Raw genomic sequence first — 17,309 nt, 5'->3', positions numbered from 1 at the left:
TAATAAGCTTACTCGCTCTTCGTGCACTCTTCCATGCCACACAGATCGCACGCATACAGAGTGCTGGGCATATGTTCTCATAAAAGGACGTCTGTAGAATTATATAAAAGTTCTAAATAAATAATAATAATAATAAGCCTTTTCCTATTAATTCGGAAACAAACCAACTTAAAATATAATAAGAGTCTAAAATCCTGGTAGTTATCGTCTAATTGGAATTCTTTCTTTATACAATCTTCGGCGAACCCAACCGTGTAGGTGGTATCGATGTACAGAAGATACAGTAAGCGATGACTCTGTCAGTGCAAGGTATTATAGGTCATGACCCACCACGCTGGATGGGTGAAGTCTGCTAATCTCTAAACTCAACATACCCTTAAGAAGCTTTTTCCAAAAACTTTCTGGCGTTTCCTTAGGATTAAAGGTCCGAGGTCAGAGAATTGGGATGTCATGATTGGAAGCTCAAACGTTAAGATTAAAAGGCCGAATTCCAAACGACTAAGCTATCTTGTTGAGCTAAGTTGTACTACTTTTATGTAATACGGCTACATTACAGTTTAATATAACAGATATTAAGATTATAAAGTTCATACACAAATCACAATTCATACAACGTAGAACAATTAACCAACTGTCATTAACACCATTCACTCGTTCTAAAGGCATTTGATGTTTTCAACTGTCTTACAACCCGTGCTTAATCAATGCTTATAATTAAAATTCATAGCTTTGGCTTAAGGTTGAATATCGGGTTCCGTGGCGGGCAGGATTGCGTGCTCGTAACCGCCTAATTGGGCGGGCGGCGTGCACCGCTGGCAGTGCTTCGCCGCCGCCCGCCCTGGCCTCACCTGCAATCTGTGCAGGTAAATTATAATTAATATTATGAGTCTTAAGAAAATATTAAGAAAAAAGTTATTTTCTTAAGTTGGTAGCTTCAAAGTGGGAAAATCTGTGCAGCGGAAAAGCGTGAACTTACCGTAGATTGCCTACAAGTTTTTGAAGTAATGTTTTCTGGGAAATAGAAATCTATTTCTTTACTGAAAGAGGCATCCTAGATAACCACATAGCTATTTTGGTTTAAATGGACGATAATTTATTAGTTCCTTGTATAGTCCTTTAAAAAGCAGTATACATTTCTTTCATTGTCTAGTTCACGCGACACAAAAATTCGATTAGCAAAAAGTGGTTACGTTTTAAACCTCGTCGTTCAATCCCAGTTCCAGGGCTTTCGCCTCTAAATTGCAGCGGATCGTGAATCGAAAACATAAACAAAGTCCCCGTAATATAATTTTGACTATAATTTTTATCGTTCGAAGGTTGTGAATCGGAAGGGAGATAATAAATAGGCTGCCCCAAACAACGCTCGATCACGAACTGTCGGCTTCATTTCTGTGACTGTCGCCAACGGGGACAGTTTTGTAGAAAAATTGACTATTCTAAGTTTAAAATACTTTAAATATACTGCATTTGAAGTTCCTGAAGTGACAAGTGAAGTGATAAATGACGTCACTGGAAATGTGAAAGTGCAAACAGAAGATCTGAGCGGCGGTCGACGCGATGAGGCTCTCTCGTTAGTATCATATTCGTAGTATGTTCATATTGTCGAGATCATAGTGTGAGTGTTGTTTTCTGTGTGTGAAGAAATCTTTATCATTATATTTATTTGCATAAGAGGTGAAATGAATGCAATTGGAATGGACAATAATATATCCAGTATTAGTTAGTTCGCTTTATCAAATTAATTGATTGTGGTCATTCAAAGATAATATATAATCCCTATAATAGTTTAAAACACTGCGGAATATATAGTAATGTTTATAACACTGTAATTATCAATACACATGCTTGAAAGTAGATAGAGGATTCTCGTAATATCAAGAGGTCTGAGTAACAATTTTTCAAATAAATATCAATTAGATATGACCAAAATTCCGCGTTAAATCAGTTTTGTAACATAAATGAAACGAAGAAATATTCTTCCACTTCAGCTATTTGCAAATAATTTATATCTTTATGAAAGGGTACATTTTTAAAACATGTTACGTCTGAACCAGAAGAAATGCGTTAGGAGTTTAAATTTTAATTCGATAGGTATATTTTATATATATTAATTGATAGGTAGTCTAAATTGTAATATTAACCATTTTTAAACGCAGTACTGGCACGATGCCGCCTACGCTACGGTTAACCGTTATCTTGTAGATAACTTTGTTAATATGAAGTGTACTCAATACTTGCAATTTTCGAAGAAGCAATCAATACCGTCAATCCTGTTATCAATTTATTACCGTTTTCTAAATTATTCAATCGAAAACAGCAACAATAGATGGCTGTCTACAAAGTAGATCCCCTTGGATACTTATTAACTAATCTGGAGTGCATGTTAGCAATAATAATAGATAAGCAGTTATATTTAAATCAATAACAACATTTATGTGCCTTGACAAGTAAACAGATGGATTTGAATTCTATTTATTTTTGATGATTTGGAAATTAAAAGGATTGAATTCCTGCCTCATTTCCTAAATTAAATTCTTTATTGCTCATGCTTATTTTCATAGGTCTTACAAATATAATTATAGTACAAGCATGCTAGCGTATTGCAATATAATATTTACAATTATATTTTTAAACACCGAAATATCATTATTAAACAGTCATTTTAAATTAATAGTAATAATTATATAATTTGTAAGATAGTCAAAATAGAATTAATTATACAATGTCAATTATTTTAAAGAATTAATATAATGTAATAATCAAAATAGTTAATTAGTCAATTATTTGTATAAGTCAGAATATCAATGTCTGTTATGTAAATAATATTATTTAATTGCCAATTTGATTATGATTTAATAAAGGAAGTCATTTGAAAAACTCTTGTAGGGAATAATAACTTTTGGTAATTAAAAGTCTTTTAAGTTTATTTTTAAATTGTAACAAGCATTCGTTTTGAATATCTTTCGGAATTTTATTATAATTTTTTACTCACATGGAGTAGGGTCCTGAGCCACACATAGCCAGTCTTGATAGTGGGTCAATTTCATATGCGTATTAGAAACGAATTATCATTTAACGGTGAAGCAAAACATCGCGAGGAAAACCTGTATATCTAAGAGATCTTAAAAAAATTGTGTAAAATTCTGAAGCCTACCAATACGCACTTGGCCAGCGCGGTGGACCTTAATTCTTCTGATTCTGAGAGAAGACCCGTACTTTATTTTGTGCCCGTACTCAGAAGTGGAACAATAATGGATTGACTACGATACTCGTACATGTAACGCCATCTCTTAGTAAATATTGGAATACTCTTGTATACGTGTGATGAATTAATTGATTTTCGACAAAGCCTAACGACTGTTGCAACATGTTGTATAATCCAAGCTAATTTGACTGTCCATTTATAATACATCAGTTGACTTTAATAATTTTGTAATATTATTAAGCTTTAATTATTTTTATTGTGAAAACGACATTTTAACTTACGGTAGGTATTTAGTTAGGTTTGTGTTTGTGTTTATTGGAATTTTATATAGTCAGTAATTTAGTTTTAAGTAGATTTAATTAGTGCAAGTATAATTTTCTGATTCAAATGCGCTAGATGTATAAAAATATTCTCAAATTGTAGATTTAGATCGTATTCTAAGTCAACGATGTTTCTTTCTATTATTGTATGTACAGAGTATAACGTAAACCTTCGTTTTTCTAAAGATACTTATGCAGTAAAATATTAGTTATAACTTCATACTTAGTTATATATCGCCGTACATTACACACCTAATCATATTTAATTAAACATAATTATAATTTAATTTTGACAAAATTTATACTGTGATTTCATTTGCATTTTATTTGTTTGGATCCTACAGACAGACCAAACATCGAAAGGTAACTCAATTTGAAAATTAAACACTCCATTGAAACTTGCACTCTGACCATCAGTCTTTGTGAATGTAGCGAATGCGACCTATTTATCAGTGACGTTAGATAGTGACGAAGGTATTTCAATTTGTCAAGCATCTAATATAAATAGTTATAACAAACATCTATAGCAAAACTAGCCGACCTGGCAAACGTTGAGTTGCCATATAAATAAAAAAATGTTAAGGATGTACAACCCTTATCACTTAGGGGTATGAAAAATACATAGTAGCCGATTCTCAGACCTACTAAATATGCATATAAAATTTGGTGAAAATCGGTAAAGCCGTTTAAGAATCTTATTATAAGACATACTTAAGATGTAAAGATGTAGATGTAAAATTCTTATTTGTACTGAATGCAATCGGCATTTGAGTAGCTTTATTTGAATATATTGTTCTAGAGGCGAAGTCTATCTTTTCTATCTGAGCTTCTATATAATGACAGATATATTACACCAAAGATAATAACAAAATAATAGCACAGTCATAAGAATCTCATCAACTGAGAGTAAAAACACAGTATCATGGCCGAATAAATGAAGCTAGCACATTTAATTTGACGAACGCTAACCAGAGATACGATGAAAAACAGGACGGTATTACAGGGAAAAATTGCCCGGGGGTATTTCATGAAAAACGGAGTCTTTAAAAACAATTCCCGGGGTTCCGCGGAGAGTAATCCGAGCACCGACGGGACCTCATTACAAACCTAATATCCGTTTTAATTATGTACATACGCTGATGGTTCCACGTATGTGTAATGCTAAGTCGACGTCGATCCATTACTGTCCCACTGCTGGGCACGAGTACCCTCTCAGAATTTCAAGTTAAAACGTTCGAGTAAACGTGACTTAAGATTTGTCATCAACACTATGTCTCCTCTAAAAAATGTTAAAGGTGTGTGTAGTCTACCAATTCTCATTTGGCCTACAAGATACACTGTGGCCTGAACCCCTCTCACTCTGTAAGGAGACCAGTAACCAGCAAAGGGTTGCCGACGACAACTGCTCCTCTAGGCATGTGTAATTATGTTGCCTCTCAGAATGACAGGGGATTAAGCCACATTATGACAGCTTAACAAATGGCCTAGTAAAAAGAGTAGATTTATTTTCAATAATAGTTATTATAACAAATAACCAACCTATTAAATACTCATATAGACGACGTGTATCAGAACTTAAAGTACTCGAAGCTATTTATAGCAACGTTTTGTACAACTACTGAATAATTTATTGAACACGGCTATCAACTTCGATTAACATGCCGTCCGCTATAATTATCTGTCCAACGAATTCCCCTGTGATTTAACACCTGTAATTTTCACATTTTCGTTGATACAACGTCGTTTATTCTTTAATAGAGTAAAGTATTTACTATCATCGATCGTATTGATAATGTCTCTTCAGTTCATCAACGGGATTTTCCTGTTATGTACTGAGAGGGACAGAGAATTCAAAATAAAAGGAATCAGGAAGTCGACGGGAATCTATGAAAATGTGTGATCTGAAGTCACATTTTCTTTTTCGACGCCGCATCACAGAATAAAGCTCCGTCTAAAGGCTCTTAATATGACTTAAGCGCCTTACTTTCTTAATATTTTTCGGCATTAAAAAATACGCTCCTTTGTACAATATAATTAAGTGGTAAAAATTTAGAACATTAAATTAATGTTAATAATGTCAGTATGTCAGTACCTAACTCCTAACAAGTTCTAATAGTGTAACTTATAGGTATGTACGTTCGTCGTTTTGAAAACAAAACACTTAAACACCGAATATTTTAGAAATGAACTTACCCACATGGCCTGCTTTTGAAAAATATTTTCCACAGATATTCCAATCAAACGTAAACAAATACACAAACCGATTGGAGAGCAAATATTTTGAAAACTAGAATACACGATAGGATATTAAGAACTTAATCACCAATAACTGGAACAAACACGGCGCGCAAACAAATCCGATCCGGCAATCAACGCTCTGGGTATCTACTGTAGCTGTTCCACTCCACGAGGACATCGCACCTGATCCTTATTCCCCACAAATAACGCTGAAATTCCCTTGAAACAAGCGCCATCATGAAATAACCGAGTACATCTATCAAATCGTTCACAAATATTAGCGACACAAACATGAAACAGTCGACATTTTGCGTGTCACGAAAGATAAATACATAAAATTAGAGTCGTTTCAATTTGCAATCGGTTAAAATCAATGGTAGCCATGGGATCCAGCGGAACTAGGTAACGTGAGTTATGATGTAAATTATTCCATCAAATCTAAATTTGGTTTTATTGTCAAGTTAATGACAAAGCCTAAGACGTTTGCGAGCCTAATTTTATTCTTGTTTAGGTATTTTGTTTAAGTTCGAAATATACTTGCGGTACGTTGCTGTGCCGCCACAACACTGGCACGTCAAACATTCCAAGCATTCCAACGACTAAGTTGGCGGACAAACTTAGTAGTAAGAATGCCTGGCGCGCCAGAAGGAAGCACGAAATATTGCATCTTGTACGAGTAGAGGCCAAGCGCATGTATTATAAGAGGATAATGTGATAATTATGGAAACGGCTAGGTTTATTTTTTTATAATTGAGAAATGACAAACGAGCATGCAGATTACCTAATCGTACCTGAGTGGCTACTTTTTTTGCCGCTTTTAGACATCTGTAGGTAACGAATCACAGATGGTGAAGTCCAATCTGAGGTTGCTACCATTGCGCTGCAATCAATGAGGACTAAGTTGGAATGCCTCGTGCCCTGGTGTGCTCTCCACACCCTCAAACTGGAACATAGGAGCGCTGACACATTCAATTACTGACTGGTTAGCTTACCTGAATCCCTACATAAGTTCCAAAATAGAAATCGTCAGGTAATAACGTCAGAGTTTGAACTAAAGCGGTAATACCCAACTTACCTCCACTAATATTCATTATTAGTTGACTAACTTGCAACATAAAGGACGATTTATGACTCGCACGGACGGAAGTAAGTTGGCATCCATTTTGTCATGCGATGTCACCGTTAGAAAAATGGCGCGTCGACACAGTACAGTTGTCAAGAAAGAATGTTCTTTACTCATTTTTGTATAGATTTATGGCCACTAAGTTCATAGTTTTGGTTGTGAAAAAATTGTAAAGCAGACTGCAGTAACTAATGATAAAATGACAATATTTCATAGAATAGAAATCTCAGTTTTACCGCGTATAAGTAATGGTTTAAAGATAGTAGAACCTTCATGTTTCGGTTTGCGGTACATCAGCGATTTGTAGGATGTACTAAGTAAAACATTAATACTTTCACGAGGTCTCGTAACTTAATTCTTGCGGGTACATAACCATCTGACGCTGACCTTAAGGACAATCTTATATACTTTAAGGTTGATATCATAGCCACTTGATTGCTACATCAATTCATATACAAAAAACCTTCAAATAGATAAACTACATCGATTTTATTAGTTTTTTATTTGTGTTTCCAAGTTAATTTTAATAATTTTTTGAGACACATAGATGTCAACGTAATCTTCCTTTTACATCCTTCAAATACATTTCTGAATCACACAGAAACTATTAATAATTTTATGAAAATCATTAATCCTAAATGCCTTCCCAACAAAACAGCTGTAAGCTTAGTAAATCCCATTATAATGCTTCGTACGGGGTTTAGCGAGTATCTGCCTAAAGCGTACTCTCCGCGGCCGTTCCAGTTCCCGATTATTAAAAGCTCTAGTTTCCCAAAGTTTCCGACCAAGCTTAACCGTTGCTCTAACGATAACAACTGGGTCTGACTGCTTAACATGCTCCGAAGCTAAAGCCATTAGCGATAAAAGCTAGGTTTGTGCAAAAGCACAAATCGCACGGTAGGCCGCGCAGTGTTTCAATGGGTAAATTCATTATTCATGGTATGGTTATGGAAACTCGCTTAAAAATGAAAATGCGAAAGTGCAGTGTTAAGTATTAGATTATATTAACATTAGATTAAGTAACGTTTCCTTTAATAATATTTATTTTTACATTATCATTTACGTATTTAAATTTGAACACTAAATAAATAAATGCACCAATGCATCGTATTCATAATGATTCTCTACATTTCACCTTCAATAAATTTTATTTAATTCTTTGAATATTTATCGCCCTCTAGCGGAGAGTAGAATAAATAAACATGTAGCGCCATCTAGCGGTAGTCACAGTAAGAAGGGTAGAGCGCCCTCTAGCAAACAGAAAAACAAATGATGAAGTGGCAACAAGTTGAAACAATCAGAACGTAACTTTGTGATAATACCAGTAATGAATCATAGATGTCACTTAAGTTTAAGTATCGAATATTGTAACACATTTGGTACAAATTATAATTATGATCCCAACAAGTTTTATAAGTTTATACGAGTACACACTTATCTCTTATTATTTATTTTACCAAACGATTATAAATTTGTACCAACATGAAATTTGAAGCTCTACTTCGTGGAGCATGCTCTACGTCCGTAAAGTTAGGAAGAAATTTCATTTTCATTTTAGAAAGAAATCACATTATTCTTAACTAAGTGTCATAGTTGTAGCTTTTGGTTCAAAATAATTAACTAAGGCCCTACTTAATAAAAGGTTTTGATGTAAAATATTACATCTAGCAATAATTGATGAACTTATGACATTGAAAAAAGTTTTTCAATAAGCCCCCCAACATATGATCTTAAGTGAATCACCCTTGAACTTTTGCCTTTGAACTGACATGAATATAACATGCAATGACAAGATTCCATCATAAGTCGCCTTATCACGAACGTTATGGCCATCAACCGCTTCAAAAGAACAAATAAAAGCAAAATAGTCCACTACACCGCTGAATATATTTTTCGATTGGTAGACATGCGAGGACTTTCAGAGCTAGATAAATTTAGAGCTTCCAATGTAAAATGAAATAAAAACTATTTTAAAAGTTTCCACAGATGTTTGACAAAGATTGTACAAGCTTAAATTATCTCATTCCTTTTTGTGCAATACACGTTTGTAGCAAAAAATAATACAATAATTTCCTTAGATTATCTTCCAGGGTCTACTGTCCAATTGAATGCTTAAATAAAAGTTGATAATCGTGATTGATGATCGATGATCTGAATGTGATTAGTGTATGGTGTGTGTGGTATCGTGGCTTGCAATATTTTTAATAAATACGTGTATAATTTATTTCTTCTTAATATATTGTTCGTTGTATCATTAAGTTGTTATAAGATCGCAACGAGTGCAATGGAGCTTCATCCTTATTTCCATTCATTATCCCACTTCCATCCCTACCCTAATTTATATGTTTTTTTATGTAATGTAAAATATTCACCCATATAATAGAAAATATCATATGGTAAAATTTCCCTTTACACTTTTCAAATCAAAATACAGTAGCACTCTATTGCTGCATTAAACTTTTATTTTTAAATATTGTACATGAGGAATTTAACTTCAATTTATTTTATTTTGAAGACCCTATCCAAAAATCTACATATTATATCTTCTGCCGCCTCTATCCCATTCTTACTCAACAAACAATCTTACATAAACTCCCACATACGGGTAAACCCATAAAATGTTAGAGCACATACGCCATGTCTATCCCTTTCCACTGCTACCCTGGCCCACCACACTGGAGCCCGTCACTCGGCGCGATGTCGATAACGTGTGCGGTTGCCAACGCCGCCGCCGCCGCCGCCGCCGCCGGTGCAGGCAAGAAGGCCGCGCAGGTCCAGCTGCAAGCCGAGCTCAACACCGATGACGAGTGGAACAAGTTTATACAGCGGGATGGACTGCTGGGTGAGATTTTAAAAATCTTGTTTCTCGGCTACATGTCTGCATTAGTAATTAATCGCTGGGCTTAAAGGGCACTTACCTACTTTTGAAAATCCCATATCGTTATGTGGATTCCTTGCTTCTTTGTGAGGATACTAGAAGAATTATTTTAGAAACCAGGTAATCAGTATCCAAAATTCGTATCACTTTGATGACACCATCGCCTTACCGACATTCACACCTTGTTTTTTTTTTGACGAGGGGGAAACCTCTATAAGGGCCAGTGGGAGTGACGCTGGGTTATGTGGGAGTCCCACAGTGGGACTTTTACCGAGAACTCTGGGATCTTCAATGGAACACAACCGGAGTCCTTCTATCGGGCTCTGCCTTGAGAGGAGAAATTTACGCTCCTCTCACTTCCACTGGTGATTACAGCGATATGCGACCACACAAACCGCTGTCCTTCTCGGGGTCGCTTGCTGGACGGTTTGAGCTCCCACTCTTGCCGACCGCCTTTATTGCCTTTTGTTCAAGTAATTATGAGCTTTAATATATAAAAAATCAAAAAAAATAATAATGTGTCGCAGTGGTGGATGTCTACACGGAGTGGTGTGGACCATGCCTGGGCATGGTGGGCAACCTGAAGAAGATCAAAGTGGAGATAGGAGGCGACAACTTGCATCTAGCAGTGGTATAAACCCTTATTTGACTGTTATGACTACTTCAACTTTATTCTTTTCTGCAATTTACAAGCTTCTAATGAGCTTTTTAGATACCCTAACATTTTTTTCGTTTTCCCTAACAGGCTAAAGCAGACACTATAGAATGCTTGAAGAGATTTCGAAATCGTAGCGAGCCTACTTGGATGTTCCTGGCAGTAAGTTATTCGTTATACTTATCCTACTTCATTGTAATCTTTCACTACTCGTATCTTTCTATAATTCAATCAATCTTTCTAATCAATCAATCAATTCTTTCTATCAATCTATTCCATCCTCTCCTGGCCTTACATTTTTTAAGAATTAATAGTCACATATTTCCACGAAATCGTTTGACGCTATTTTACGAGACTGGTTAAAATTAGGCACGTTATTCTACTCTACAGGGAAGTTTACAAAACTTTTAATTTCAGTTTGATGGATGTTAAATAGTCGCATTAATTATAGTTTTGTCCTTCAGCACCATCGATATACGAAAAAAACTTTTCAAATGTGTCTTCAATCTTATTAATATGTTTCAAAATTAAATATGTATATATGTTTCAAAATGGTGACAAACGTAGGTAATATTTAGGTTCAATCTTCGTTTGGACGGAGAGCGTCAATTACATATTAGTCATCGTATGTAGAAAGGAGTTAATATATTTCTATACTTAACCTTTGTTAGGTTTAAGACAATAATATCGTTTTACCTTATATTCTTAAGATTTTTATAAAAATTAAAAGTATATTTCCTGCGTCCTAATCTAGATATTTATAAAATAAATAAAAGTTGTATGTACCACCAGGTATTCCGTATTCTCAAAAGGCTTTTCTTTTATTACAAGCTTTTATATGATTTTTGAAGGTAGTAGAACTCTTTTTGGTTCGACTCCGACGGCACCACCGCCACACCTATTTCTGCCTTATAACAACAGCGTTAAGCGCTGCTGTGTTCTGGTTTGAAGGGTGTGGTAAGAGAGACATACTCTTCCGAGGCGTTCCAGCTTAGTCCTCAGGGGTAGCGGCACATCTGTGGCCGACCACAGGTAGGAATATCTAATCCTATCTGGGGTTGATCACAGATGTCCATAGGCGGCAGTAGCCACTTACCATCAGGTGGACTTAGAGATGGACAAAGAACCCGGTTTAAACCCTGTGCAGGGTTTAAATGGGTTTAAACCCTGCACAGGGTTAAACGGGTATTTATTGGGATAAATACCCGTTTATTTCCTCCCACTGGGTATTTATTTGGGTGTTTATAAAATGAGTTAATAAAATCTACACAAAGCTTTTAAAATAGTTCAAATGTTTCTCTAATAGATATACTATAGGTTTTTACTGTATTTCTAATGTTTTTACATTTTTAAATATTACATTTTTAGGGGTTCATCTATTTTTATTACCTTTTTAATTACTATTTGTTTGACGAAACAAATAAGTATACCTCTCGTATACTATTGCACAGGTGGTGTGGGAATATGGGCATATAATGTAAAATGTAATTCTTACGTATCTTAATATCTTAATAATTATAGCTTTAAGAAAAAAAAATATAAACATTATTTTATAGATAATTTTATTTCGAGAAAAATCCAGAAACCCGAAAATTGTGACGTTTGACCCCGAATAAGTGCCGACACACACATCGATGAGGACTTTTGGAACTTTACTTGTGATGGTAAACCCAAGGTCTCTACGGAAATTTAGCTTTATGTTATTTGATTACTATTTTTATGTCTAAATTGACCGGACTATAAAAACTCCTCTATCAAAATGTTTCAATGTAATTTTCTGTAAAAAAACTCTTCCCAAAGTTTAGTCTATTATTGTTATTATCTTTGTTATTTTTGGTTTAACGACAAAAAGTTATAGAACTAAAATTATAGATAAATCAATTTGAAACCATAATTGTTCTTACTAAATTTCTGTGCGACAAATAGTTTGCCTGGTAGAGCGTAAAAACGCTTTGTGCCCCTTTTGTCAAGATGGCGGCCGAGGGACAACAGTTGGGACTCCACAAATTAGGATTTAACTGTACACTAAGCCCTTTACACTAATCATTGACATCTATAAAATATAATTGGGTCTTCGAAAATTGCAACCCAAATGTAACACATCCGAATGGACTATAACAGCGTAGTTAAATGAAATATGTGCTTTTAGAGTGCATATTTAGTGAATTGTTTACAATATTATTTTAAAAACGATATTACACGAAGAAAATAAAAATATGAATGACAATAGTTTACACCCGCTGTTTGGGTGTTTATTTGGGTTTAAACCCTATTTCACCCAAAATACCCGGTTTAAACCCGTATCCACCCATTGGGTTTAAACCCTCTGCCCATCTCTAGGTGGGGCCGTGGACTGCATGCTCGTCTGCTATTCCCATATTATAAAAAATGTACTTTTACCTGACCCGATGTCTGTCTATAATTCTACTTAACATGTTTCGTTTCTTTAAGCCTAAATATGTGTGATGTGTCTGGTCTACTCGTATATGTGTATAAATTTGAGTTTACTTACGAGTATATAGGTCACACGTCTAGCGGTCTGCGGTGGAATGGCACGGGTGTGGACGATCGACCAAACAATTGCTTTTAAAAATAAAAGAATAGTGTCAGTTTGTAGTGGGTACCTAACTAGAAGGTAATTTAAGTTTTGTCAGTTAATCGATAGGGTATTAAAATTCGTACGATGTGAGGCTTAATAAGCCCAAATAACTTGATTGTCTTTTTTACCGTGAATATAATATACTTCGACTAAATAAACGAGAATAGAATGAAATGCCAACACCAACATTTTCAAGTAGAGTGGTTCTGGAAATACCCTCCTCTTTAGTGGGTGTCTATGTCTTTCAATTCGCTTCTAAGTGTTAAAGAATGAATAATAATATAGAGGCCTAATTTAAACACTTATTAATAATTTTAATTATAAAACACATTTATCAAAATTTCTTGATTTTATTTTTGATAGGGAGGTCAATTACTGAACATAGTGTTTGGCGCGGATGCTCCTCGCCTGGCACGCACCATCGAACAGGAGTTGAAAAATGAAGAGTTAGTCAAGAAGGGGGAAAGAGAGAGGCCGCAGCGCGCTCCACATGAACTGACTCCTCCAGAACGGGTATGAAAAGCACAAAGATAATAGAGGACCTTTAAATAAACGACGCTGTAGGTACACTCCTCAAACATGAAAAAAGAGGTTATTTAATTGTTGAATAGGAATTCTGTTATTCATTAGCCGTCGTCATATCTATTGAATCAATTATCAAAAATAATCTATCTCGTTTACACCAAACAAGTAATGAAAGGGAACAAACTATGAATTTGGAATCCAAAACTATGGACATTGCCCAAACTTTGAATCTCTCCAAGCCAACAAAGTTCTCAGGAGCAACTTTTAGCCGAACCTCATTGCGTCTCATTTGAAAGCCATCTCTTTTACCATAGGAAGTAGCGATGGCACAAGAGAAGATAATGCAGGAGAGACGAGCGAAAGAGGCAGCCGCGGCGGAGGAGGCGCGGCTGGCGCGGCGCGAGGCGCGGGCCAAGCGCCTCGAGATGCACTTCGTCGATGTTTGCCCCGCGCTCATGATGCCCCACGCGCAGAAACACTTGAGGAAGGTCTCGGATGCTTTGGAGCCGTATGGTATGTTCTCGTATTTATCTGGTATGCTTGAGTGAAATTTACCTTGTAAGATTTCGTTAGTAGCTTGCAAAAATATTAATAATTCAGGTGTTTTAATAATTTTGGTGATAATTCCATTTTTTACCATTCCAGGTGTGATAGTAGCTGACAAATGTCCCCTCGTACTGGGAAAGGAAGGTGCAAAGATTTTGGGAATAGAAGATCCGGAGCTGGCCACGGACGCAGCTTCCGCGGCATTGGCTGAAAGACCAGCACTCGCGCTGGTTTTGAAAAAGTTACCAGATCGCGAGGGAAATATTATCGGTGCGTGATTACCTATAATAATACACTAAATATAAATTTCGTATGCATACAAAGAACTTAGTAGGTAGGTATATGGTCTCTGTCCCTGTAGTTCCGGGACCAGAATAGGGCTACGGTATCCCCTACCTGTCGTAAGAGGCGACTAAAAGGGGGTTTCCGGGGTTGCGGGCGGCAAGAGTGGGAGCTCGAACCGCCCGGCCAACGGCCCCGGGAAGGACGGCGGTATGTGTGGTCGCATACCGTCATACGCACCAGACGATGTGGCGAACGTCAAGCTCACCTGGGCGGAGCCCAACAGGGCAACGTGCTAAAAGGACTCCGGTTGCGTTCCTTTGGAGATCCCGGAGCCCTCTACGCAGCGCCGAGGACGGCCACCGGGGGGGGTTTAGTGCGGTAAGAATCCCACATAACTCTGTGTCGCTCCCACGGCACTGGATACCTTTTGAAGGTTTCCCCCTCGATAACAAAAAAAGAGGTATATGGTCTCTGCTGTCTACGTCACTAAAACAAGATTGATAGCTCTATGTTAATAGACTGATACCTTCCCCTTTTCATGAACGAGAAAAGAAAAAGTCTTTAAACAGGACAATCCTTTTTCTCAATAATTACGCCGTACTCCAACTATGCGATTACTTGCTTACAAAATAAAGCTACTTCTACGCTTATTATCAAAAAACAATTTGGTGTTTATAAGAACAAGGTTATATATAGCAGGCGGTATGTCCATTTTCGTATTTACAGAATTAACGCGTAAAGCACTGTTTGGAGACGGTATTGAGGTGGAGGAAGGCGAGGCTCCCAAGAAGTATCTGTCAGAAGAATTAAAAGCTGACGGTGTACCGGGTCTGTTCGTGCCCGCGGACCGACATCAACGTGCAGCCGCATTGGACCTACTGTTTCCTAAGGTACCCTAATAATTAATGTTTAATTAATATGAAGCTCCGCTTATTTCTCTGCAATTACCTACTAGTTTTTCTGAGGTTGAATACGAGCTTACAGTACTAAATTTAAATTTCAAAAAATTATAAACAAATAGAAAATATTCTTTAAAGGTAGAAATTAATCAGCACCAATATAGGTTTACTTGATATCAGTAGAACTCCAAAACTTTTCAAAGCAATTAAAAGATTGTCGTCGTTAACTTACAAAAAGAAATCAGAAGTTAATTGGGTGAAAAAATAACCAGTAGCGCTCGATTTATGAAATTGCTTTCAGCCTATTAATCTCACGGAACAAGAAAATCTATTCTTGTTCCGTGATTTATCTTTTGTTCATGGAATAACAGATGGTAGGCACATTAGTGGAACCGCCCGCCCCAGTGGAGCCGCCCCACATCCTGATCATGTTCGGCGCGTGGCAGCGGCGCGCCGTGCTGGGCGCCGCCGCGGCCAAGCTCGGCCAGCGGCTACTCCGCTACGGATTCTTCGCGGACGCCAGTCTTACAGAGCCTCGGCTGCTGTGCAAGAACGTGGACAAATACGAGGAGCGGCTAGAGAAGGACTAGTGAGTGTGATTTATTATAAACGGATTAGTAAATGTTTGTACCTGTTCTATGTTAACTGTTACCGAAATACGAGCAATCTTATTATTTTGCATAGTTTTAGTTGTAATAATCTATCGAATGTAATAATATTAATAATCTAACGAAATAGTTTTCAATGGAGTGAAGAGAGAAAGTATTCAAGGCTATAAAGTCTTTAGAATCGAATATCTATCTGGAGACAGGGCAGTGCCCCCGCCAAGTGGAGCAATTACAATTTTCTTGCCTTATTTTAACTAAACGATTCCTTTCATGAAAGATCTTGCTGTAGCGTGGATGGATAATTGATTATTTACAAATCAAGCCCTTAAACAAATTGAAAGAATATACATATATTAATTGGCTAGAAAAATATGCATGGAGATCTGATTTGTTTAACAGCTGCGAGACGATAGTCCTGATGATAGCAATGGGAGTAGCGGAGCCGGCGTTGGCGAACCCGCAAGATATCCCCGACGGCCCCCCGGAGGAGCTGCTGGTGCTGGGCCCACTGCACGTGAGTGAGGATACCGTGGTGGGGCAGGAGGAATGCGCCAGGTTCTTCCCGCCTGGGTACAGCGAACCGGAGCATAAGCCCAAACCCAAGTCCAAGAAGAAGAGGAAGGTTGGTTCTTAAATGGTTTTGTGAGACTTATGTGCGTCAGTAGGCCTATTGAGATCAAGAATTATCCTGTTTCATAATACTACCCCTATTAAGGCGGAATACCCCTGAATGGAATTCACATTTACGTAATATCTAAGTTAATTAACTTAAGTTAGTGAATCAATTATTGATCCTAGGCGATCCTTATTACAAGATAGTTGAATATTATGGAGTCTCTACATCACATAATACATTTCTGCTTATATAAAATAGTGTAAGCTGGTTTGGAAGGTGTGGTAATACTAACATGTGTTGTTCGAAATTAAATTAATTTAAATTTCCAGAAGCGCAACGAAGCGAAGGAGGACGAGACGCTAGACGAAAGTGCGGCAGAAGTAGTGACGGAAGCGTCAGAGGACGCGGAGGCGAACGGCGACGCGGACGGAGACGCGGACGGGGACGCGGACGCGGACGGAGACGCGGAGGGCGGCTCCGTCGAGGACGGCGACGAGGAGACGCACTTCGACAAGGCCACGTCGCCGCCGCCCATTGGTTAACTTGACGCTCGTATATAACATAGATTAATAATAACTCACTCCTGATAAGAAAATGTAATCAGTTTTGACAATTCAAATTGTCACTCTCATCTATTTTTTCGTGTTTGAAAAATATTTGAAAAATGTAGTTTTTAGATCATTTACGAATGAAACGATATTTCTCCGCACTTTTTCGTCCATTTCGTGTTTTTGCAGGTCTTGACTGCGCATATCGGCATTGTTTCGCATAAATTACACCATGACAGCCATTAAACGGCTTACACATTTGTC

At 37.0% G+C, this 17,309-nt stretch overlaps 1 protein-coding gene across 3 annotated transcripts; it reads left to right on the top strand.

Annotated features, from left to right (window-relative positions):
• The first annotated feature begins 817 nt into the window (after window positions 1-817).
• On the top strand, window positions 818-17,118 carry LOC140747806 (uncharacterized). 3 transcript variants are annotated; one of them, XM_073080427.1, is made up of 12 exons: window positions 818-863; window positions 1,317-1,570; window positions 9,642-9,728; window positions 10,292-10,395; window positions 10,510-10,581; window positions 13,382-13,531; window positions 13,858-14,056; window positions 14,189-14,359; window positions 15,101-15,264; window positions 15,645-15,862; window positions 16,281-16,503; window positions 16,827-17,118. In XM_073080427.1, the coding sequence occupies exons 2-12, from the start codon at window positions 1,558-1,560 to the stop codon at window positions 17,037-17,039; spliced, it is 1,614 nt and encodes a 537-aa protein (XP_072936528.1). In that variant the 5' UTR covers window positions 818-863; window positions 1,317-1,557; the 3' UTR covers window positions 17,040-17,118. The 3 variants fall into 3 exon arrangements, with proteins under 3 accessions (XP_072936528.1, XP_072936527.1, XP_072936526.1); XM_073080426.1 differs by having other exon boundaries at window positions 833-863; window positions 1,218-1,570; XM_073080425.1 differs by lacking the exons at window positions 818-863; window positions 1,317-1,570 and having other exon boundaries at window positions 9,584-9,728.
• The last annotated feature ends 191 nt before the right edge of the window (window positions 17,119-17,309 follow it).

The sequence above is a fragment of the Epargyreus clarus genome, unplaced genomic scaffold, assembly GCF_041222505.1.
Source record: "Epargyreus clarus isolate Ecla_fem2 unplaced genomic scaffold, WU_Ecla_fem_2.2 ptg000015l, whole genome shotgun sequence".
Taxonomy (NCBI): Eukaryota; Metazoa; Arthropoda; class Insecta; order Lepidoptera; family Hesperiidae; genus Epargyreus; species Epargyreus clarus.
The sequence above is the reverse complement of the archived record's forward strand: the minus strand, read 5'-3'. Positions and strand labels throughout refer to the sequence as shown.